Source organism: Oncorhynchus mykiss, chromosome 2, assembly GCF_013265735.2.
Source record: "Oncorhynchus mykiss isolate Arlee chromosome 2, USDA_OmykA_1.1, whole genome shotgun sequence".
Lineage (NCBI taxonomy): Eukaryota > Metazoa > Chordata > Actinopteri > Salmoniformes > Salmonidae > Oncorhynchus > Oncorhynchus mykiss.
In genome coordinates, this window is record NC_048566.1 from 59,926,043 (window position 1) to 59,950,021 (window position 23,979).

The window sequence follows — 23,979 nt, forward strand, 5'->3', positions numbered from 1 at the left end:
TCAGTGTTCAACACCATAGTGCCCTCAAACCTCATCACTAAGCTAAAGACCCTGGGAATGAACACCTACCTCTGCAACTTGATCCTGGACTTCCTGACGGGCCGCCCCCAAGTGGTGAGGGTAGGCAACAAAACATATTCTACGCTGAACCTCAACCTGGGGGCACCTCAAGGGTGCTTAGTCCCCTCCTGTACTCCATGACATCCGACTACAAGGGGCTACAGAGGGTACATCACTGGGGCCGAGCCCCCTGCCATCCAGGACCTCTATACCTAGCGGTGTCAGAGGAAGGCCCTAAAAATTGTAAAATACTCCAGCCATCCAAGTCATTGACTTCTCTCTGCCACCACACGGCAAGCAGTACCGATGCACTAAGTCCCGAACCAACAGGACCCTGAACCCAAGCCGTAAGACTGCTAAATAGTTAGTCTTGGTTGCTTTTGGTTAACTATTTATCTGCATTTACCCTTTTTTTACTCTCTTTTGACTCATCACATACGTTACTGTTTATCTATCCTGTTGCCTAGTCACTTTGTCCCTACCTACTGTATATATACAGTATCTATCTCTTACCTCATACCCCTGCACATGACTCGGTACTGGTACCCCGTGTATATCGCCAAGTTGTTACTCATTGTGTATTTATTCCTCTTGTTTTTTTCTGAAGATCCGAAAGTTAGTATTTCACTGTTAGTCGACACATGTTTAAAAAGCATGTGACATTCTATTTTATTTGACTTTATTTCTAGGTAACTTAAAGTTATTTTTGCGTAACCCCGGTACTCTGATATTATCTAACATCTCACAGTGGGATTCACCAGAATCTCCTAAGTAGCTTGAATAACCAATCATATACGTCGACTGGTGAATGAGGAGCCCCTTCGTACTAAAGAGCCACTCGCCTGCCCTCTGATCATTCTCGAACACGCTGAACTTCCTCACATTCTTGCGGGTAATGTGGTGAGATGTCTTACTCCTAATATCAGAGAACCAGTGACCTTTTAAAGTTTTCTTTTGTTATTTTTTTTTAGACATCTCACAGTGGGATAGGGCCAACTCCCGTATTCCACATACTCTCCGAAGCACGGTAGTCCCAACGTATCAACCCTCAGAGACCCCAACACTGAGGACAGTATGCTCCATTGAAGGTGCAGTGATGTCTAGTCGGTAGAACCTCATAAAAGTATGAGGGGATGACCAACAAGCCTCATTGCAAATATCCAGTTTTCCTACCGTGTTCTTGTCCAAGCCTATATGACAGACCAAGTTAGTAGCTAGATAGACCCTAACATTGGTGAAAGCCTTCCCTCTGTCCAAAAGGTCCCGCAGGAACCTTAGGGGAGGAAAAGTGTAAGCAACACCCTTGGCCAATGGTCTGCCAGCTCATCCACCCCCAGTGGTGTGTCTCCTGCTAGCGCAAAGAACAATGGGCAGTGCACGTTTTCTTGCGATGCGAAGTGATCTGATCCACCACTACAATCTAGTCTTAATGGCCATATACTCATCTCAACCCGGCACAGCCAGAAGAGGACTGGCCTCCCCTCCAGAGCTTGGTTCCTCTCTCGGTTTCTTCCTAGGTTCTTTCTTTTCTATGGAGTTTTTCCTAGCCACTGTGCTTCCACATCTGCTTTGCTTGCTGTGTGGAGTTTTTGGCTGTGTTTCTGTATAGCACGTTGTGATATCTGCTGATGTAAAAAAGGGCTTTATAAATGCATTTGATTGCTTGATTGACTTGGGGAAAGATTCTCCTGTCCCATTGATGGGGATTCTCTCTAGACAATAACGCTGCTCCTACGTTCAGTACATCTGGGACATGAGTCACACGTAGGGACAGTAGGTGTGCTCTGTTACACACACTGTCAAGATATTCTGTGGACGTGACACTCTGGCAGTTGATGTACACCACTACAGTTGTATTGTCTGTCCTTAAAGACGTGACTATTCCGAAGAAAGGATAGAAAGTTTCAGTGAAAGAAGCACTGTCAGCAATTCAAGGTAATTTGTGAGCAATGCAGAGTTGTGTGGTCCGTACTCCGTTTTATTGCATTTCATTCATGAACTGTGCCCCAGCCCATGATTGACACATCTCTCGTCACCACTTTCCTCATTGCCACAACCTTTTTAAGGGAGTACCAGTAACGAATATCAAGGGAGATTGAGATCTGGAGATTCAGGTGATGCCGTGTACACAGACACCCAGCACTGGAAGTCTCTCATCCTCAGTATGCCGAGAGGTACTTCCTGAGGTGGTGGACGCCATCAACCCCAGCACTCTGAGGCACGTCTTGAACGTGATTGATCGCCACCTGTGGAGCAGGGAGAGTCACTGTCGGAGATTGTGGCCTGATAAGAGAGAGTACCCCATTATTGCCTAGGTATTCTATTCTGTGTTGGCACCAAACAGCTTTTTCTGATCTTGAAACCTAGCTCGGGTTACAAAGGAAGTTGTGTCTTGTACCTCTTGTTCCTGGAATGGGGAGCAAAGTAGGTAATCGTCCATGAAGGCTGAATGTTTGGGGAGCCAAATTGTATTTTTGTTCTGTGTCCTTGGCATGACTTCTGGATACAGGCTTTTTTATTGAAAAGGACAGGGTTGACCCACTGGAATATGGGAACAGTGCTTGGTAGTGAAAATGTGTCTTCCTGCCCCAGCTGCTTGAACAAGACCTGGAGGGAGAGCTGTGGCATGGAGGGCAATCACATAGAATGGATTCCCTCCATCTTCCTTGAGTGAACCCATGAAAATGGGTTGCTGCACAAAGGGAAAGTTCTTAATAGCACAGATATGCCTTTCCCTGGGGAGGGGAGTGGGGCCGTGTTCCATCCGAGAGGTGGCAGGCCAGAGCATGGGGTGAACTGTTGCCTGCAAGGGAATCAAATGGGTGGGACCTCAATGTGGCTGCAGCGAAGGACCGTTTTCCCAACTGTTGGCCCCAGTTTGGGGACCCGAACTGCGGGGTCAATGCCCGTCACTGGGGGCTTTCCAGCATACAGTCCTGGTGCCAGCAAATTGCCCTCTCTCTGACACGAAGCCTTGGCTTGTGAAGGTGTAGGCTGGTTAGCCACAATTCCTGGGTCTACAAAGTAGACAGAAATGGAAGTCTTTGCCCTCCTCTTTCAAAGTTCTTACTTCTGCCGCATGGCGGCAACACCCGACCCAGACAGTTCCTTCAACTCGACAAGAGCATCAAGGAAATCTGATTTCTCTTTGTCCATCAGGTTGAGCAACAAAGCTCTCTCCCCTACCACTGCGAGGCTCATGGAATGGCCCTTCATGCTCGGAGGTTGAGGTCTGGGTTAGGCTCGATCTCATCCCAAAAGTCTGGATTAGGCTTGCCGATAGCTAGGAGATAATGCATCTCTAGTATCAAATCAGCCTGGTAAACCAGTAGTAGGGATGTAACGTTCAATGCCCGTACAGAACATACAGCACACACGTAGACCTTTTTGGTAGACGTGGATAAGCGGTCCGTCTTACCAGGGACAGAAGTGCATTTCATTGACGAGGCACTGGGGTTGAGGTGGTTGGCCAGTGACCACTGGTGGCTTGTCAAGGCCCAGCTCCACAATGCCCTCCAGGGCCAAGCACTGTAAAAGTGGGTGAAGGTTCTTGGGATAGCCCTCCATGATGTCCCACGAGGGCTGGGTCTACGAGGCAGTCTCCCGGCTCGAGTTAAGAGTGGGGACTAACTATATTGGGTTGTTCTGTAGCACTCCAGTGGAGAGTGTTAGCAGCAACAACCCCACAATAGCTGCATGACCAGGGGTCGTCAAATGCTGATTCTGTGTGTTCGAGACCCAGGCAGATGACACAAGGACTGAGTGCCCTTGCTCGAAATGATCGCCCGCATAGGCACGGGTGTGCCAGTGCATAGGCAGGGTCAGGTCCTTGCTCGGTGCCACACGGGCTGAGCTAGCAGGTTTCATGGCTCCCCCTGAGAACAAAGTGAAACGTAACAAGCGTTCGCCACTTAGGCTAGTAACCTAGCTAGTTAGTACGGTTGTGTATGGAGACGCTAATCCTTTAACACTAGAACCACCAAGATGCCCAATCTAATCATTTTGTAATTTAAATATCTTAATTTCAATAAAAAACCTTGAACCCACCTGTCCCTTAAATGTGTGTTTTACACTCTAGCTGTACTTTCAGAAAAATATCATAAAATAGAAAAACTTTGAGCATTTCATCCTGAAAGCATGCATATTTAAAAGTAGAATAGCCGGGCCTCAAGGAGTACCAGTAGCCACCAGTCTAATAAATCCATTCAACTAGAAAGGCCTGGCCTCATTGGACCCCCCTTAGTGCCAATGTCATTTAGTTTTGTTTATGAAGGTGTTAAAACATTAGAATGCGAAATGTAAATATTTAAAAGAGTATAACGACTATACAGTTGAATTCGGAGGTTTACATACACCTTAGCCAAATATATTAACTCGGTTTTTCACAATTCCTGAATTTTAATTTTAATTCCCTGGTTTAGGTCAGTTAGATCACCACTTTATTTTAAGAATGTGAAATGTCAGAATAATAGTGATTTATTTCCAGCTTTTAGCGTTTATTTCTTTCATCACATTCCCAGTGGGTCAGAAGTTTACATACACTCAATTAGTATTTGGTAGCATTGCCTTTAAATTGTTTAACTTGGGTAGCCTTCCACAAGTTTCCCACAAGAAATTGGGTGGATTTTGGCCCATTCCTCCTGACAGAGCTGGTGTAACTGAGTCAGGTTTGTCGGCCTCCTTGCCCGCTCACGCTTTTTCAGTTCTGCCTCCAAATTCTCTATGGGATTGAGGTCAGGGCTCTGTGATGGCCACTCCAATACCATGACTTAGTTGTCCTTAAGCCAGTTTGCCACAATTTTGGAAGTATGCTTGGGGTCATTGTCCATTTGGAGACCCATTTGTGACCAAGCTTTATCTTCCTGACTGATGTCTTGATGTTGCTTCAATATATCCACATAATTTTCCACCCTCATGATGCCATCTATTTTGTGAAGTGCACCAGTCCCTCCTGCAGCAAAGCACCCCCACAACATGATGCTGTCAACCCCGTGCTTCACGGTTGGGATGGTGTTTTTCAGCTTGCAAGCGTCCCCCTTTTTCCTCCAAACATAACGATGGTCATTATAGCCAAACAGTTCTATTTTTGTTTCATTCCAGGTGATATTTCCCCCAAAAGTACGATCTTTGTCCCCATGTGCAGTTGCAAACTGTAGTCTGGCCTTTTTAATGGCGGTTTTGAAGCTGTGGCTTCTTCCTTGCAGAGCTGCCTTTCAGGCTATGGTGATATAGGACTCGTTTTACTGTGGATATAGATTATTTTGTACCTGTTTCCTCCAGCATCTTCACAAGGTCCTTTGCTGTTGTTCTGGGATTGATTTGCACTTTTCACACCAAAGTACATTCATCTCTAGGAGAAGGAACGCGTCTCCTTCCTGAGTGGTATGATGGCTGCGTGGTTCTATTGTGTTTATACTTGCGTACTAATTTTTTGTACAGATGAACGTGGTGCCTTTGGAAATTACTCCCAAAGATGAACCAGACCTGTGGACTTCTACAAAAAAAATTCTGAGGTCTTGGCTGATTTCTTTTGATTTTCCCATGATGGCAAGAAAAGAAGCACTGAGTTCGAAGGTAGGCCTTGAAATACACTGCTCAAAAAAATAAAGGGAACACTTAAACAACACAATGTAACTCCAAGTCAATCACACTTCTGTGAAATCAAACTGTCCACTTAGGAAGCAACACTGATTGACAATAAATGTCACATGCTGTTGTGCAAATGAAATAGACAACAGGTGGAAATTATAGGCAATTAGCAAGACACCCCCAATAAAGGAGTGGTTCTGCAGGTGGTGACCACAGACCCCTTCTCAGTTCCTATGCTTCCTGGCTCATGTTTTGGTCAATTTTGAATGCTGGCGGTGCTTTCCCTCTAGTGGTAGCATGAGACAGAGTCTACAACCCACACAAGTGGCTCAGGTAGTGCAGCTCATCGAGGATGGCACATCAATGCGAGCTGTGGCAAGAAGGTTTGCTGTGTCTGTCAGCGTAGTGTCCAGAGCATGGAGGCGCTACCAGGAGACAGGCCATTACATCAGGAGATGTGGAGAAGGCTGTAGGAGGGCAACAACCCAGCAGCAGGACCGCTACCTCCGCCTTTGTGCAAGGAGGAGCACGAGGAGCACTGCCAGAGCCCTGCAAAATGACCTCCAGTAGGCCACAAATGTGCGTGTGTCTGCTCAAACGGTCAGAAACAGACTCCATGAGGGTGGTAATGAGGACCCGACGTCCACAGGTGGGGGTTGTGCTTTACAGCCCAACACTGTGCAGGATGTTTGGCATTTGCCAGAGAACACCAAGATTGGCAAATTCGCCACTGGCGCCCTGTGCTCTTCACAGATGAAAGCAGGTTCACACTGAGCACGTGTGACAGACGGGACAGAGTCTGGAGACGCAGTGGAGAACGTTCTGCTGCCTGCAACATCCTCCAGCATGACCGGTTTGGCGGTGGGTCAGTCATGGTGTGGGGTGGCATTTCTTTGGGGGGCCGCACAGCCCTCCATGTGCTCGCCAGAGGTAGCATGACTGCCATTAGGTACCGAGATGAGATCCTCAGACCCCTTGTGAGACCATATGCTGGTGCAGTTGGCCCTGGGTTCCTCCTAATGCAAGACAATGCTAGACCTCATGTGGCTGGAGTGTGTCAGCAGTTCCTGCAAGAGGAAGGCATTGATGCTATGGACTGGTCCGCTTGTTCCCCAGACCCGAATCCAATTGAGCACATCTGGGACATCATGTCTCGCTCCATCCACCAACGCCACGTTGCACCACAGACTGTCCAGGAGTTGGCAGATGCTTTAGTCCAGGTCTGGGAGGAGATCCCTCAGGAGACCATCCGCCACCTCACCAGGAGCATGCCCAGGTGTTGTAGGGAGGTCATACAGGCACGTGGAGGCCACACACACTACAGAGCCTCATTTTGACTTGTTCTAAGGACATTACATCAAAGTTGGATCAGCCTGTAGTGTGGTTTTCCACTTAAATTTTGAGTTTGACTCCAAATCCAGACCTCCGTGGGTTGATAAATTTGATTTCCATTGATCATTTTTGTGTGATTTTGAGGTCAGCACATTCAACTATGTAAAGAAAAAAGTATTTAATAAGAATATTTCATTCATTCAGATCTAGGATGTGTTATTTTAGTGTTCCCTTTATTTTTTTGAGCAGTGTACATCCACAGGTACACCTCCAATTGACTCAAATGATGTCAATTAGCCTATCAGAAGCTTCTAAAGCCATAATTTTCTGGAATTTTCCAAGCTGTTTAAGGGCACAGTCAATTTAGTGTATGTAAACTTCTAACCCACTGGAATAGTGATACAGTGAGTTAAGTGAAATAATCTGTCTGTAAACAATTGTTGGAAAAATGACTTGTCATGCAAAGTATATGTCCTAACCGACTTGCCAAAACTATAGTTTGTTAACATGAAATTTGTGGAGTGGTTGAAAAACAAGTTTTAATGACTCCAACCTAAGTGTATGTAAACTTCCGACTTCAACTGTAGATGGTGGACTATCTATTCGTATGGCTGTCTGAATGGCTGAATGGCTGTCTCTTACCAACTGAATACTGTTGTGAGTGGAGATTGGCCATTTTAAATGTTGTACATTGTGAAATACAATGAGCATGTTTTTTCAATTATCTTGTTGATTGATGACCAACCAAGAGCATTGTGCATGAATACAACAGAAGAACCATATTTCCACCTTAAAACAATTGCCTAGATAAATAAAGGTTAAATTATAATTTTTAAACCTGTTTAAACAATTGTCTTGCTGTATACATTGTAGTATCATCTGCAAATATAGTAGCTTGAGTTTCTATTAAGTTGGTATATATTAAGTAAATAAGTGACCCAAGGTAGCTGCCCTGCTGTATTCCACAGTTTAAAGCATGAGTGGAAGAAAATTACCCATTGATATAGGTGGACTGTTTCTTGTCAGTTAGATATGACTGTACCCAATTCAATGTTGCCTCCTTAAACCCATAATGCAATAGTTTTGTCAAAATTATTTCATGATCCAGTAAATCAAATGCTGCACTAAAATCAAAAAATAGTACACCCATTATCCATAGCACTGAGCAACTGGTCAGTCATGTCAACCAGTGTAGTGGAATGGTTTTTGTGATAAGCATGCTGATTGGCTGTGATCAGATCATTATTTTCCATGAAAATCTTACTGAGTGAAAGGAGTTGACAATTGGCAGGAGTAATGGGTTCTTTGCGGTCTTTGGACAAAGTTTAGCATGCTTCCATATATTTGGAAATGTCCCTTTTTTTCCAGTGAACAATTTTAAAAAATCAAATCAAACTATTTGTCACATGCGCCGAATACAACATGCGCCGAATACAACAGTGAAACGCTTACTGACAAGCCCTTAACCAACGGTGCAGTTCAAGTAGAGTTAAGAAAATATTTACCAAACTAAAGTAAAAATGTATCAAAAGTAATAATAAAATAATAACGAGGCTATATACAGGGGGTACCGGTACCAAGTCAATGTGCGGGGGTACAGGTTAGTCGAGGTAATTTGTACATGCCTGTCACCTCCCTGACCAAGTCCCTTCTACCCCGATTGTTCAGTTTGGCTGGGCGGCCAACTCTAGGAAGAGTCTTGGTGGTTGCAAACTTCTTTCATTTCAGAATGATGGAGGCCACTGTGTTTTTGAGAACTCCAATGCTGTAGAAATGTTCTGGTATCCTTCCCCAGATCTGTGCCTCGACACAATCCTGTCTCGGCGCTCTACGGACAATTCCTTCGACCTCATGGCTTGGTTTTTGCTCTGACATGCACTTTAAACTGTCGGACCTTTTATATAGACAGGTTTGTGCCTTTCCAAATCATGTCCAATCAATTCAATTTACCAGAGGCACACTCCAATCAAGTTTTAAAAACATCTCCAGGATTATCCATGGGAACAGGATGCACCTTGGCTCAATTTCAAAACTCATAGCAAAGGGTCTGAATAATTATGTAAATATGGTATCTGTTTTTTATTTTTAATACATTTGCAAAAATTTCTAAAAACATGTTTTCGCTTTGTCATTATTGGGTATAATGTGTAGATTTGATGAAAAAATGTAACAATGTGGAAAAAGTCAAGGGATCTGAATATTTTCAGAAGGCAATGTATCTCATTAATTTAGTTCTATTTGAATTATTATGATCCTTCCAATTTATATTAAAATCACCCAAGATAAATACATCTCTGTTACTATCTGTGGCCTGGTCAAACCCAGATAGGACACCTTAGAGCTAGGAGGTCTATACACACACCCTACCAATATGGCTGCCTGGAGAGGCAGATGTACTTGAGCCCATAGTGCCTCTATCTGACATGCATTAAGGTCATCCCTCCTCTTAAAAGGTATATGATTCTGAATGTACAGTGCTACACCCGAACCATTCCTATTCCTTTCTCTTCTCAGTAGACTATATCCATGAATGTTAATTTGCCCATCATTTACAGATGCATCAAAATGTGTTTCGGTCAAAGCTAAAATATGAATATTATATACAGTGGGGCAAAAAAGTATTTAGTCAGCCACCAATTGTGCAAGTTCTCCCACTTAAAAAGATAAGAGAGGCCTGTAATTTTCATCATAGGTACACTTCAACTATGACAGACAAAATGAGAAAAAAAATCCAGAGAATCACATTGTAGGATATTTGCAAATTATGGTGGAAAATAAGTATTTTACAGGCCTCTCATCTTTTTAAGTGCGAGAACTTGCACAATTTGTGGCTGACTAAATACTTTTTTGCCCCACTGTACAAGGTAAATATAGAACTGAAAAATCACATTTTTATTGAAAATAAAAATGTATTATGACAATAGTTGTTCAACCCTTTACAGATGCCTTCCCTAAACTGAATTACTTTGCTTGAGTGACAACACCTTATTTTAAGCATTTGTTCCAATTCTTCCTGTGGTGCGTCTGACATGTCACTGTCATAACCTGTCACTGTCATAACCTGTCACTGTCATAACCTGTCACTGTCATAACCTGTCACTGTCATAACCTGTCACTGTCATAACCTGTCACTGTCATAACCTGTCACTGTCATAACCTGTCACTGTCATAACCTGTCACTGTCATAACCTGTCACTGTCATAACCTGTCACTGTCATAACCTGTCACTGTCATAACCTGTCACTGTCATAACCTGTCACTGTCATAACCTGTCACTGTCATAACCTGTCACTGTCATAACCTGTCACTGTCATAACCTGTCACTGTCATAACCTGTCACTGTCATAACCTGTCACTGTCATAACCTGTCACTGTCATAACCTGTCACTGTCATAACCTGTCACTGTCATAACCTGTCAGTAACACTATAACACTATTCCTCACTTTGTCTTTCCCTCCATTCCCAGCCCTATGAATCTTGTTTAAATGACATTTTCCACAGTTAAATTGACATTTTTATGCCATTTCATTGAAAAGGCTTTTGAATATATGACACACTACAATTATAAGGATTCTCTCTCCGAGACTATACAAAGGGACCTCTTCTTGTGGGAAAATGTGTTCGCCTTGAACAGCTGCAAAATGAACTTTAATGAATTGGGAACAATTCCAAGAGACACATGAAGCTGCAAGGTGGGATTAAAGGTGATTTAGTTACAGATAGCATTAATGTGTTCCAATTTTGTTCCAAGTCATTTTAATCCTGGCTAGGATGGGAGAAGGCTGATCTTTTGGATCTTCCCTAAGCCTACATTTAGCCAGTTTGTAGTTAAGATTTCTGTCATAACTCAATCGGTATAAGTCATTCATTGAAATGACTATTGAACAGCAGTAATATTATGGATTGTGCCTTTAATCTATAAATTGCCACCCGTTCATAATATGCAATCAAGTCCAGTGTTGTTTTTTTCACTACATGACAGGAAAATATTTACAAAACACTAACAAAATCATATGTAAAATGTGTCAACAGTTTTCCAAGCAGAAAGTTTCATGGTAATACATAAACAAATTATATTTTAATGTACTTGTATTTATATATGTAGCATTTGTGGTACAAATGTTTCATGTTTTTTTTGTGAATACAGAATGAAGTGGGTGCAGTATTTGTGGAGAACAGCTCTTGATCAGGTTGGATATTCCTTTCTCCCACCACAACGTTAACATAGATCTGGCTGGAGAGTCACCTGCAAGGAGAAAGAGTGTGTCAGTCAGTGTCAACACATGTCCTACTGACACAAACCATCGGACCATCTATGCAATAAGTGGATAAGTAGATGGGTATTTCAGGACCAATGAACCTCGAGAGAGTGACCAAGTGATCGAGAGAGAGCAGGACAGTTGGCGTGGTGAGAGAAATAGCTTGGTAACATTAAGTTGTTTGTAAGCAGTGATGATTTTGATGGGGGTTTGCATTGAGTTCCAACTACCTTACCAGTTATTCATAACAAACAAATAACAAACCCTATTTGTATTGGTATCATTACCGGAACTATAATATTAACGCAACATGGAAAGTGTTGATCCCATGTTTCCTGAGCTGAAATAAAATAACCCAGAAATGTTCCAATACACACAAAAGGCGTATTTCTCTCAAATGTAGTGCACAAAGTTGTTTATATCTCTGTAAGTGAGCATTTCTCATTTGCCAAGATAATCCATCCACCTAAAAGGTGTGAGATATCTAGTAGCTGATTAAATAGCGGGATCATTACACTGGTGCACATTGTGCTGTGGACAATAAAATGGCACTGTCAAATGTGCAGTTTTGTCACACAAATATCCAGCAACTTTGCACAGCCAGAGTGGCAGCCTGATCAACTCTATGTGAAGGACATGTGTCCTGCTGCTTGAGGCAAATGGTGGTCACACCAGATACTGACTGCTTTTCTGATCCATGGCTCTACCTTTTTTAAAGATTTCTGTGACCAACAGATGTATATCTGTATTCCCAGTCATGTGAAATCCATAGATTAGGGCCTAATTTCTTTATTTCAATTGACTGATTTCCTTAAATGAACTGTAACAGTAAAGTTGCAAAATTCTTGCATGTTGCATTTATATTTTTGCTTAGTGTGTGTGTGTGTGTGTGTATGTATGTATGTACAGTTGAAGTCAGAAGTTTACTTTAGTTCATCCTTGGGAGCAATTTCCAAATGCCTGAAGGTAGCACGTTCATCTGTATAAACAATAGTACGCAATAGTACTGCTCAGGAAGGAGACTCATTCTGTCTCCTAGAGATGAATGTACTTTGGTGCGAAAAGTGCAAATCAATCCCAGAACAACAGCAAAGGACCTTGTGAAGATGCTGGAGGAAACAGGTACAAAAGTATCTATATCCATTTAATGAATCCAACCTAAGTGTATGTAAACTTCTGACTTCAACTGTATACTTCAACTCAGCATAAAAATAAATGTCCCTTTTTCAGGACCCTGTCTTTCAAAGATAATTTGTAAAAATCCAAATAACTTTACAGGTCTTCAATGTAAAGAGTTTAAACACTTTCCCATGCTTTTCAATGACCTATAAACAAGTAATGGACATGCACCTGTGGAATTGTCGTTAAGACACTAACAGCTTAGACGGTAGGCAATTAAGGTCACAGTTATGAAAACGTAGGACACTGAAGAGGCCTTTCTGCTGACTCTGAAAAACAGCAAAAGAAAGATGCCCAGGGTCCCTGCTCATCTGCGTGAACGTGCCTTAAGCATGCTGCAAGGAGGCATGAGGACTGCAGTTGTGGCCAGGGCAATAAATTGCAATGTCAGTACTGTGAGAAGCCTAAGTCAGCACTACAGGGAAACAGGACAGACAGCGGATCATCCTCACAGTGGCAGACCACATGTAACAACACCTGCACAGGATCGGTACATCCGAACATCACACCTGTGGGACAGGTACAGGATGACAACAATTGGCCGAGTGCTCATACTGTCCGCGAGAGGCTGGACTGAGGGCCTGTAGGCCTGTTGTAAGGCAGGACCTCACCAGACATCACCGGCGACAACATTGCCTATGGGCACAAACCCACCGTCGCTGGACCAGACAGGACTGGCAAAAAGTGCTCTTCACTGACGAGTCGTGGTTTTGTCTCACCAGGGGTGAAGGTTGAATTTGCGTTTATCGTCAAAGGAATGAGCATTACACCGAGGTCTGTATTCTGGAGCGGGATCGATTTGGAGGTGGAGGGTCCGTCATGGTCTGGGGCGGTGTGTCACAGCATCATCGGACTGAGCTTGTTGTCATTGCAGGCAATCTCAATGCTGTGCGTTACAGGGAAGACATCTTCCTCCCTCATGTGGTACACTTCCTGCAGGCTCATCCTGACATGACCCTCCAGCATGACAATGCCACCAGCCATACTGCTCGTTCTGTGCTTGATTTCCTGCAAGACATGAATGTCAGTGTTCTGCCATGGTCAGCGAAGAGCCTAGATCTCAATTCCATTGAGCACGTTTGGGACCTGTTAAATTGAAGGGTGAGGGTTGCAGGAACTTGCAGGTGCCTTGGTGGAAGAGTGGGGTAACATCTCACAGCAATAACTGGCAAATCTGGTGCAGTCCATGAGGAGGAGATGCACTGCAGTACTTAATGCAGCTGGTGGCCACACCAGATACTGACTGTTACTTTTGATTTTGACCCCCCCTTTGTTCAGGGACACATTATTCCATTTCTGGTAGTCACATGTCTGTGGAACTTGTTCAGTTTATGTCTCATTTGACAAATCTTGTTATTTTCATACAGATATTTACACTTTAAATATTTTAAATATTTAAATATTTAAATTTGCTGAAAATGAACGCTGTTGACAGTAAGAGGATTTACATTTTTTTGCTGAGTTTATATGCTGTGTGTGTGTGTGTATGTATATACTGTGTGTAACGGTTTTCTTGGTGAGAAGGAGAGTCGGACCAAAATGCGGCGTGTCTATTGCAATCCATGTTAATCCAATGAATTAACACACTAAACACAAACACTACCAAAACAATAAACTTAACAAAACCCGAAACAGCCTATACTTGTGTATCCTAACACAGAACAATGACATCAGGACACTAAGGACAATCACCCACGACAAACTCAAAGAATATGGCTGCCTAAATATGGTTCCCAATCAGAGACAACGATAAACACCTGCCTCTGATTGAGAACCACTTCAGACAGCCATAGACTTAGCTAGAACACCCCACTAGCTACAATCCCCACACATACACACCACATACAAAAACCCATGCCACACCCTGGCCTGACCAAATAAATAAAGATAAACACAAAATACTTTGACCAGGGTGTGACAGAACCCCCCCCCCCTAAGGTGCGGACTCCCGAACGCACCTCAAAACAATAGGGAGGGTCCGGGTGGGCGTCTGTCCATGGTGGCGGCTCCGGCGCGGGACGTGGACCCCACTCAATCAATGTCTTAGTCCCTTCTCCTCGCGTCCCTGGATAGTCCACCCTCGCCGCCGACCATGGCCTAGTAGTCCTCACCCAGAACCCCACTGGACTGAGGAGCAGATCGGGACTGAGGGGCAGCTCGGGACTGAGGCAGCTCGGGACTGAGGGGAAGCTCAGGAGTGAGAGGAAGCAGCTCAGGAGTGAGAGGAAGCTCAGGCAGGTTGATGAATCTACCTGGCTGGCTGGTGGTTTCGGCAGATCCTGGCTGACTGGCAGATCCTGGCTGACTGGCAGATCTGGAAGAGTCTGGTCGACTGGCAGATCTGGAAGAGTCTGGTCGACTGGCAGATCTGGAAGAGTCTGGTCGACTGGCAGATCTGGAAGAGTCTGGTCGACTGGCAGATCTGGAAGAGTCTGGTCGACTGGCAGATCTGGAAGAGTCTGGTCGACTGGCAGATCTGGAAGAGTCTGGTCGACTGGCAGATCTGGAAGAGTCTGGTCGACTGGCAGATCTGGAAGAGTCTGGTCGACTGGCAGATCTGGAAGAGTCTGGTCGACTGGCAGATCTGGAAGAGTCTGGTCGACTGGCAGATCTGGAAGAGTCTGGTCGACTGGCAGATCTGGAAGAGTCTGGTCGACTGGCGGATCTGGAAGAGTCTGGTCGACTGGCGGATCTGGAAGAGTCTGGTCGACTGGCGGATCTGGAAGAGTCTGGTCGACTGGCGGATCTGGAAGAGTCTGGTCGACTGGCGGATCTGGAAGAGTCTGGTCGACTGGCGGATCTGGAAGAGTCTGGTCGACTGGCGGATCTGGGAGAGTCTGGTCGACTGGCGGATCTGGGAGAGTCTGGTCGACTGGCGGATCTGGGAGAGTCTGGTCGACTGGCGGATCTGGGAGAGTCTGGTCGACTGGCGGATCTGGGAGAGTCTGGTCGACTGGCAGATCTGGGAGAGTCTGGTCGACTGGCAGATCTGGGAGAGTCTGGTCGACTGGCAGATCTGGGAGAGTCTGGTCGACTGGCAGATCTGGGAGAGTCTGGTCGACTGGCAGATCTGGAAGAGTCTGGTCGACTGGCAGATCTGGAAGAGTCTGGTCGACTGGCAGATCTGGAAGAGTCTGGTCGACTGGCAGATCTGGAAGAGTCTGGTCGACTGGCAGCTCTGGCTGCTCCATGCTGACTGGCTGCTCCATGATGACTGGCAGCTCTGGCTGCTCCATGCTGACTGGCTGCTCCATGCTGACTGGCAGCTCTGGCTGCTCCATGCTGACTGGCTGCTCTGGCTGCACCATGCTGATTGGCTGCTCCATGCTGACTGGCTGCTCCATGCTGACTGGCGGCCCTGGCTGCTCCATGCTGACTGGCGGCCCTGGCTGCTCCATGCAGACTGGCAGCTCTGGCGGCTCCTTGCAGACTGGCAGCTCTGGCGGCTCCTTGCAGACTGGCAGCTCTGGCGGCTCCTTGCAGACTGGCAGCTCTGGCGGCTCCTTGCAGACTGGCAGCTTTGGCGGCATCCTGCAGACAGGCAGCTCTGGCGGCTCCTTGCAGACTGGCAGCTCCTTGCAGACTGGCAGCTCTATGCAGACTGGCAGCTCCTTGCAGACTGGCAGCTCTATGCTAACTGGCAGCTCTATGCTAACTGGCAGCTCTATGCTAACTGGCAGCTCTATGCTAACTGGCAGTTCTGAACAGGCGGGAGACTCCGGCAGCGCTGTAGAGAAGGAAGGCTCTAACAGCGCTAAACAGGCGGGAGACTCCGACAGCGCTGGAGAGGAGGAGGGCTCCGACAGCGCTGGAGAGGCGAGGCACACTATAGGCCTGATGCGTGGTGCTGGCACTGGTGGTACTGGGCCGAGGACACGCACAGGAAGCCTTGTGCGGGGAGCTGCTACCGGAGGGCTGGGGTGTGGAGGTGGCACAGGATGGGTTAGACCGTGAAGGCGTACTGGAGATCTTGAGAGCGGTGCTGGCACAGGACGTGCAAGGCTAGGGAGGTGCACAGGAGGCCTGGTACGTGAGACTGGCACCATCTTAACCAGCCGACTAACACGCACCTCAGGACGAGTATGGAGCGCTGACCCAGGTGCCATCAAATCCCCGACACGCTCCGTCGGGCGAATTCCATGTTTAAAACACCAACACAGCAACTCCCTCATTTCTCTCTCCTCCAATTTCCCCATTAACTCCTTCACAGTCTCTGTTTCGCTCACCTCCAACACCGGCTCTGGTCTCCTCCTTGGCTCCTCACGATAAACAGGGAGAGTTGGCTCAGGTCTGGCTCCTGACTCTGCCACACTCTCCCTGAGCCCCCCCCCAAGAAATTTTTGGGGCTGACTATGGGGCCTCCGTCCGCGCCGCCTTGCTTGCTTCGCAAACTCCATTCTCCTATATCCTTCCGCGCACTGCTCCATCGAATCCCAGGCGGGCTCCGGCACTCTCCCTGGGTCGACCGCCCACCTGTCTATCTCCTCCCAAGAAGTATAGTCCATACTGTACTCCACTTTGGGCTGTTCTTGCCTGTTGACACGCTGCTTGGTCCCTTTGTGGTGGGTGATTCTGTAACGGTTTTCTTGGTGAGAAGGAGAGTCGGACCAAAATGCGGCGTGTCTATTGCAATCCATGTTTAATGAATTAACACACTAAACACAAACACTACCAAAACAATAAACTTAACAAAACCCGAAACAGCCTATACTTGTGTATCCTAACACAGACCAATGACATCAGGACACTAAGGACAATCACCCACGACAAACTCAAAGAATATGGCTGCCTAAATATGGTTCCCAATCAGAGACAACGATAAACACCTGCCTCTGATTGAGAACCACTTCAGACAGCCATAGACTTAGCTAGAACACCCCACTAGCTACAATCCCCACACATACACACCACATACAAAAACCCATGCCACACCCTGGCCTGACCAAATAAATAAAGATAAACACAAAATACTTTGACCAGGGTGTGACACTGTGTATATACAGCACCAGTCAAAAGTTTGGACACGTGTACTCATTCAAGGGTTTTTCTTTATTTGTACCATTCATTCATTGTATAATAATAGTGAAGACAAGTGCCTTGACATCTTTGCACACTCTTGGCATTCTCTCAACCAGCTTCATGAGGTTGTCACCTGGAATGCATTTCATATAACAGGTGTGCCTTAAAAGTTAATTTGTGGAATTTCTTTCCTTCTTAATGCATTTGAGCCAATCAGTTGTGTTGTGACAAGGTAGGGGTGGTATACAGAAGATAACCCTATTTGGTAAATGACCAAGTACATATTATGGCAAGAACAGCTCAAATAAGAAAGAAACTACAGTCCATCATTACTTTAAGACATGAAGGCCAGTCAATCCGGCAATTTCAAGAACGTTGAACATTTCTTCAAGTGCAGTAGCAAAAACCATTAAGCGCTATGATGAAACTGGCTCTCATGAGGACCGCCACAGGAAATGAATACCCAGAGTTACCTTTGCTGCAGAAGATAAGTTCATTGGAGTTACCAGACTCAGAAATTCTTGCCCAAATAAATGCATCACAGAGTTCAAGTAACAGACACATCTCACCATCAACTGTTCAGAGGAGACTGCGTGAATCAGACCTTCATGGTCGAATTGCTGCAAAGAATCCACTACTAAAGGACACCAATAAGAAGAAGAGACTTGCTTGGGCCAAGAAACATGAGCAATGGACATTAGACTGGTGGAAATCTGTCCTTTGGTCTGATGTGTCCAAATTTGACATTTTTGGTTCCAACTGTCATGTCTGTGAGACGCAGACTAGGTGAACGAATGATCTCTTCCGTGAAACATGGAGGAGGAGGTCTGATGGTGTGGGGGTGCTTTGCTGGAGACACGGTCTGTGATTTGTCTGTGATTTATTTAGAATTCAAGGCACTCTTAACCGGCATGGCTACCACAGCATTCTGCAGCGATACGCCATCCCATCTGGTTTGGGCTTAGTGGGACTATAATTTTGTTTTTCAACAGAACAATGACCCAACACACCTCCAGGCTGTGTAAGGGCTATTTGTCCAAGAAGGAGAATGATTGAGTGCTGCATCAGATGACCTGACCTCCACAATCACCCGACCTCAACCCAATTGAGATGATTTGGGATGAGTTGGACGGCAGAGTGAAGGATAAACAGCCAACAAGTGCTCAGCATATGTGGGAACTCTTTCAAGACTGTTGGAAAAGCATTCCAGGTGAAGCTGGTTGACAGACTGCCAAGAGTGTGCAAAGCTGTCATCAGGGCAAAGGGTGGCTACTTTGAATAATCTAAAATCTATAATATATTTTGATTTGTTTAACATGTATTTGGTTACTACATGATTCCATATATGTTATTTCATAGTTTTGATGTCTTCACTATTATTCTACAATGTAGAAAATTGTAAGAAAAAACCCTTGAATGAGTAGGTGTCTAAACATTTGACTGGTATTGTATGTAGGTATACCATCCATTCACAAAAATACTTTGCTCCAAGCAAAACAGCAATTCTACACCTTTTTCTAAAGGGTAAAGAGAAAAATGTACGGTTGTATAGCTAATGTTATGCTATTCTACATATTTTGCCATGAGGCTGAGAGAAAATGTTGCTGTTATAATGCTAGTTTCTTGCAATTCTAAACATTTTGACATGGAGCAGAGAGACACATTTTCAGTTTTATAGCTAATCTCATGCTATTCTATGAATTTTGCTATTTGTCTGAGAGAAGATTTTGCCGTTTTAAAGCTCTTTTCCTGTAATTCTAAACATACCTTTCTTTACTCTAAGGGGTCATGGACTTTATCACTTTTTTATTCTGGTCAGATAATTTATCTATTTTCTCTTCTTGTCAACCATATTGTTCAACTGACAGCCTCATGGTGATCCATGCTGTAGATTGTTTGGTCTGTTGGCACACTGTCATCCTGTGCGCATCAGTGCTCCAAGCCATTAGTCTTATCGAGTTCAGCTATTTATAACTGTATTAAGTGGGAGGAATTCACAGGGTTATGAAGGCTGTCATCTAATGATAGCACTGTTTCCACAAAGGCTGTGTAATGACTTTTGGAAGAGTGTTTCAGTTTTATTTGTAGCATCATATGAGTACAACTGAGTTTTGCTCATGTCTGCTGAAAGTCCTTTTTTTGAACAATGATCCAGATTTATGTGCTAATAAAAATAATTATGTCACTGGTTCATGATAGGATGTTTGTGCGTCTGTCATACTTACACTTTTGAGTGATCTAATGCTGCTACCACGAATGGCCGCCATCAGATCATCACGTGTAGAGTTCAGAGGTGCTGGTGGCCGGGGTGGGTTGTCTTTCTTCTTTCGTGAAGAAGGCTTCAAGGCATTCTTCAGCTCCTTGAGAATGTCAGAGCTGCACTTCTTGTTGGCCCCATTTTTGCCCCTCTTGGATTTGGGTTTCTTTTGGCCTGATTGACCCTTTGTACTCCCTTCATGTTGTTTGATCATCTCTGCAATCTTCCTGGTTGGTGTATTCCTCTCAGACTGAAGGTCAGTGAGAGGGGGAGGTGGAGGAGGGATGTTATTTGGGGTCTGGTCATTCCTCGCATGTCTTGGAGAGAACCAGGGTGGTTTGTTTGAAGGAGGCGATCCAGAAAGGCCTGTTGTCCCGGCATCGGCCTTGGGCTGGACTGTTGCTTCTGGATGGCCTTTCTCCCTCTGTTGTTGCAGCCATCTCTGCCTCTGTCGGTCCTGGTTGCGGGTCAGAATACTGGTGGCGGTCATCCTGGGGCCTGGCAGATCAAACTGGTAGCCCAGCTTGAGGAGGGTGCAGTTGTCCCTCAGGAGGCGAACCATCTCCATCTCAACCTGCCCCCCGCAGATGTGCCTCTGGTTGTGGAAGCGCAGCTCCACCAGAGTACTGTTTTGTTGGAGCGATGCCATTAGCGCCAAGATTCCCCGGCCAGACACAAAGTTGGACTCAATGTTGAGGTTGGTGATGGAGCAGTTTTCTCTGAGCATCTTGGAGACGGCGAAGGCAACCCGGTCATTGGCTCGGGTGTTAGAAAGGCTTAAAACACGTACGTGTGTGTTGGCGCTCAGTGCTTCGGAGATACGCAGCAAGGTCTCCTGAGAGATGTCTTCGATGTTGTTGAAGTTGAGCTCGCTCATCGTTGGATCATCGCGAAGGATCCGTTCAAGTGCCTCGTCAATCACGATAGGGTTCCCACAAGGTCTCTCTGGAGTCACATTTAGGTTTTGGTCAGTCATTGTTGTTCTCAAGTCTCCCCTTTCAGAACAATTCCCTAGGTTTCTTGACAGGTGGTCAACAGCGTTCTGCCCATGTCTACCAGAAGTTGGTAAAGGTTCCTGTTTGCATTTGTCCTTCTTTTCCTCTTCATTTTCAGCCTCAATTGAATCATTCTCATCCTCACCTGCCTCGTCTCCGCTCCCTTCCCTTCTATTTTGGCGTTCCTCTTCCTCATCACTGTCCTCAGACTCTGTGCTGTTACTGTCACTCTCTGTCACACATTCCTCTTCGCTCTTATCAGTCTGTCCTTCCTCCATTCTATCCTGTATTTTTGAACAGGGTGGAAAATTAGGTTGAGACCTAACATTCTCCAGTTACTGTCTCTTAATGAGGAATACCTCCAGAACTCTTTGAGCACACATAATCATTATAGCTGGTATTTCAGAGACAATGTATTTTTTTTATTGTTTTCCACTAACTTATCAAAATAACACAGTAGGCAATGAACACAGTCTTCATATTGTTTGAACTCTTATACAACGATAAATGTTTGGCACACTTCATTTGCATATATACTTCAACCTTTCCCTTAACCTCTGGCATTTCTTATAATCTTCAATCATTCTTATTTAAAATATTGAATCTCAAATTATTGTCATTTCTATCATTGGAAAAAATAAAAACATAATCTGTCTTTATCTTTTATTTTCAGATAGGCTGGTGGCAAAAGGTAATTTATCTGTAAAATTATACTGTAATGCAGAATATAAGTAATCGGCCATTTCAATCAGCGAGACACTGAATTCCAAAGATGTCCCTGCTATTTCACAATTAGAAATGAAATAAATAAACCTTTTCAAGTTACACCTGAAATATTTAAGTTTGATTGAAATAAATTTTATTTTTTTCATCACCGAAATAGGAAAAATGTTGTTAAGGAGTCAGACATAACAACCTAACTTCAGATTGTTTTGTTCTGCCAATATTTGTTGAGATGCCTGAAATTGATCTTGTTGCATCTGGAAGCCCTCTGAAGTTAAGGCATCTATAGAATAATATATATATATTTGTTTTCTCTGGTTTAAGCCTTGAAATACCATCCCCTTTCTTACATGTTCAGGAGATGATTCAGATCTGTCATCCTCTAGCAGTTTGCGTGTCTCGTCCTCCCAGTATTTCAGCAGTGCCTCTCTGGAGAAGGTGCCTGTGGGGGTCTTGGCAGTCTGGTCTTTCTGCCTCAGCCCGATAGGTACGTTGTCATCCGGGTCCATATCCGCCAGCTCCCTCTCCAGCTCCTGAAGCTCCTCAAACGACAAGCCAGCCAACACCTCATCTTCATCCACTGATTCATACTTCTTCAGCTCCTTTCGGTACCCAAAGGTACTCATGATGGACTTGTTAGAAACGCTTGGATCTTAGTGAGGATCTTTTTCAACTGAATCTCCGCACACTCTCTAAAAGCTACTGGGTAATGGTAAAGGCGTGTGGCCAGGGATGCTGTAGATGTAGGGAGTCTGAGAGGAAGACTGATGGTGAAAGAGAGAGTCTGTTTGTCTAATCTTCCCAGCTGCCATAAGACCCTCAAAGGGAGGGAAATGTGTAAAGTGTCTGCCAATGATGTTCTTTTTTTAGGGTGTGGGGATCAACAAGATAGGTTTACAGGAGCAATGTGAGGACACTTAGTGGCTCTGAAGAGACCTATCACTATAGCTCATACCCAGGGAGAAAAAAATAGACCAACAAAGCCCGAGGGAGACATCAAAGATTAACGTGAATGGTGTTACATAATGTGTCAGAACATGCAGTACAGGTTGTTGGGTAAAAAAAAACAGAGGAGGAGGAAGAAGATGATGAACAAAAACAAAGGAAAAATGGGTATCTGTTTAGAGGGAGTAGACAAAACTACAATAATGGAAGAAGAACAAAAGAAAGTATAAAAATATATATAAAAAAATGGACACTGAATAAAGAAGGACAAATTGTCAATCCATTGCAATATAGTGGCTCTCTAAGCAGCTGATGTGTCAATTCTTAAATTGCGGTTGCATTTCCAGTCCTCACTTTTGCAACCATGAAAAACAGTTTATCAATTTTTAAACATAATGCAAGTCCTTTACACCACAAAACTTTATTGTTCATACATTGTTTAATGTACTTAGGGCAAGCAAATTGGCTTGTCCAAGTATCATTATAGTGACATGTTTTGTGAATTTATAGTTATCTATCTATTCTTTTGAATGCCACTAGAAAGTAAACAAACGTGTGTAATATTTTGTATAGCGCAATAAAAACAAAGATGAGTCTGAGCATGCCTGGCAGGATTGGTCCAACAAAGCTAAAGACCCCAGATGGGAGAGTATAATATACAAGGATTTTCTCAAACTGCTAAAGCATGTTGACGACATCGTACTTAGCCAGTGGGAATTCGCTGGAGTACCCCCACCCAGGTTGTGGCCGTGCTGGCACCACTGGCTGTGGTAACCCATGGGCGGGGGGGGGGGGGGGGGGTTACACACTCGGACAATCAGAGAGGGGGCAAATTATTGTAGCCCTGGCAGCACAGATTAATCAAACGGACTGAGTTCCATCAGCTAAGACTAGACATTGTTTAATCAAATCTTACCATTCCTCCTCAATTTGTCATGCCTTCTCAAATAGCTACAATGGTATACACATTTAACACATCAGGTCAACCCTCGAGTTGGGCTCGGGGATGGAACAATTGTTGAAGGTGTGTGTGTGGTTGTGTGTGTGTGTGTGTGTGTGTGTTTGTGTGTGTGTGCGCGCAAGGGGGTTATAGGCGTGGGGGGGGGGGGTTATAAGTTGGTTATAGGTTGGTCCATGGGTGGAAGGGAAGAGAGGTGTTTGTGTGGGTGGGTGGGTTATTAAAATACCTTTTTATATATATATATATATATATATATATATATATATATATATATATATACAGTACAACCGAGGAAAAAGCGCTAGAAATGCTGTTGGCTTCTAATCTGGTTTTGTTCTGTAGGTGGCACCTTGTGCTCTTTTCAAGGGGTGAGGCCAATCTCTTAAAGGCCCTAGGATCCATGTGTACAGGGATGGTCTGCCAGTCACCTAGACGACAACCCAACTTGGGATGGGGGGATGTTTTAGGGGGTGAAAAATTGGAGGACAATTGGAGGTTTACTCAGTCATAGTTACAGTATGCTGCTTAACAGTGCAGATATCATGGTACGCTATTTGGGCGTTCAGTCATCTTGGTACTTTTTAATGGTAAGTTTACAAACATATTATTGTAAGTATAATTGAAACGTGTATCTCATTATGGTAAGTGGTGAAATAAGT

At 44.6% G+C, this 23,979-nt stretch overlaps 1 protein-coding gene across 1 annotated transcript; it reads right to left on the reverse strand.

The window, feature by feature from the left end:
• Positions 1 to 10,878: 10,878 nt before the first annotated feature.
• LOC110492804 (leiomodin-2) lies at positions 10,879 to 22,551 on the reverse strand. Its single transcript, XM_021567288.2, has 3 exons — positions 21,765 to 22,551; positions 19,665 to 20,975; positions 10,879 to 11,228 (listed from the first exon to the last, which is right to left on the reverse strand). The coding sequence occupies exons 1-3, from the start codon at positions 22,038 to 22,040 to the stop codon at positions 11,202 to 11,204; spliced, it is 1,614 nt and encodes a 537-aa protein (XP_021422963.2). The 5' UTR covers positions 22,041 to 22,551; the 3' UTR covers positions 10,879 to 11,201.
• Between the last annotated feature and the right edge of the window lie 1,428 nt (positions 22,552 to 23,979).

Coding starts and splice junctions, on each gene's coding strand:
- LOC110492804 (XM_021567288.2), bottom strand. CDS start 22,040: ATGAGTACCTTTGGGTACCGAAAGGAGCTGAAGAAGTATGAATCAGTG. Junction 20,976..21,764: donor CTGAATCATCTCCTGAACAT/GTAAGAAAGGGG, acceptor TCAAAAATACAG/GATAGAATGGAGGAAGGACA. Junction 11,229..19,664: donor GCATTAGATCACTCAAAAGT/GTAAGTATGACA, acceptor TTCTCCTTGCAG/GTGACTCTCCAGCCAGATCT.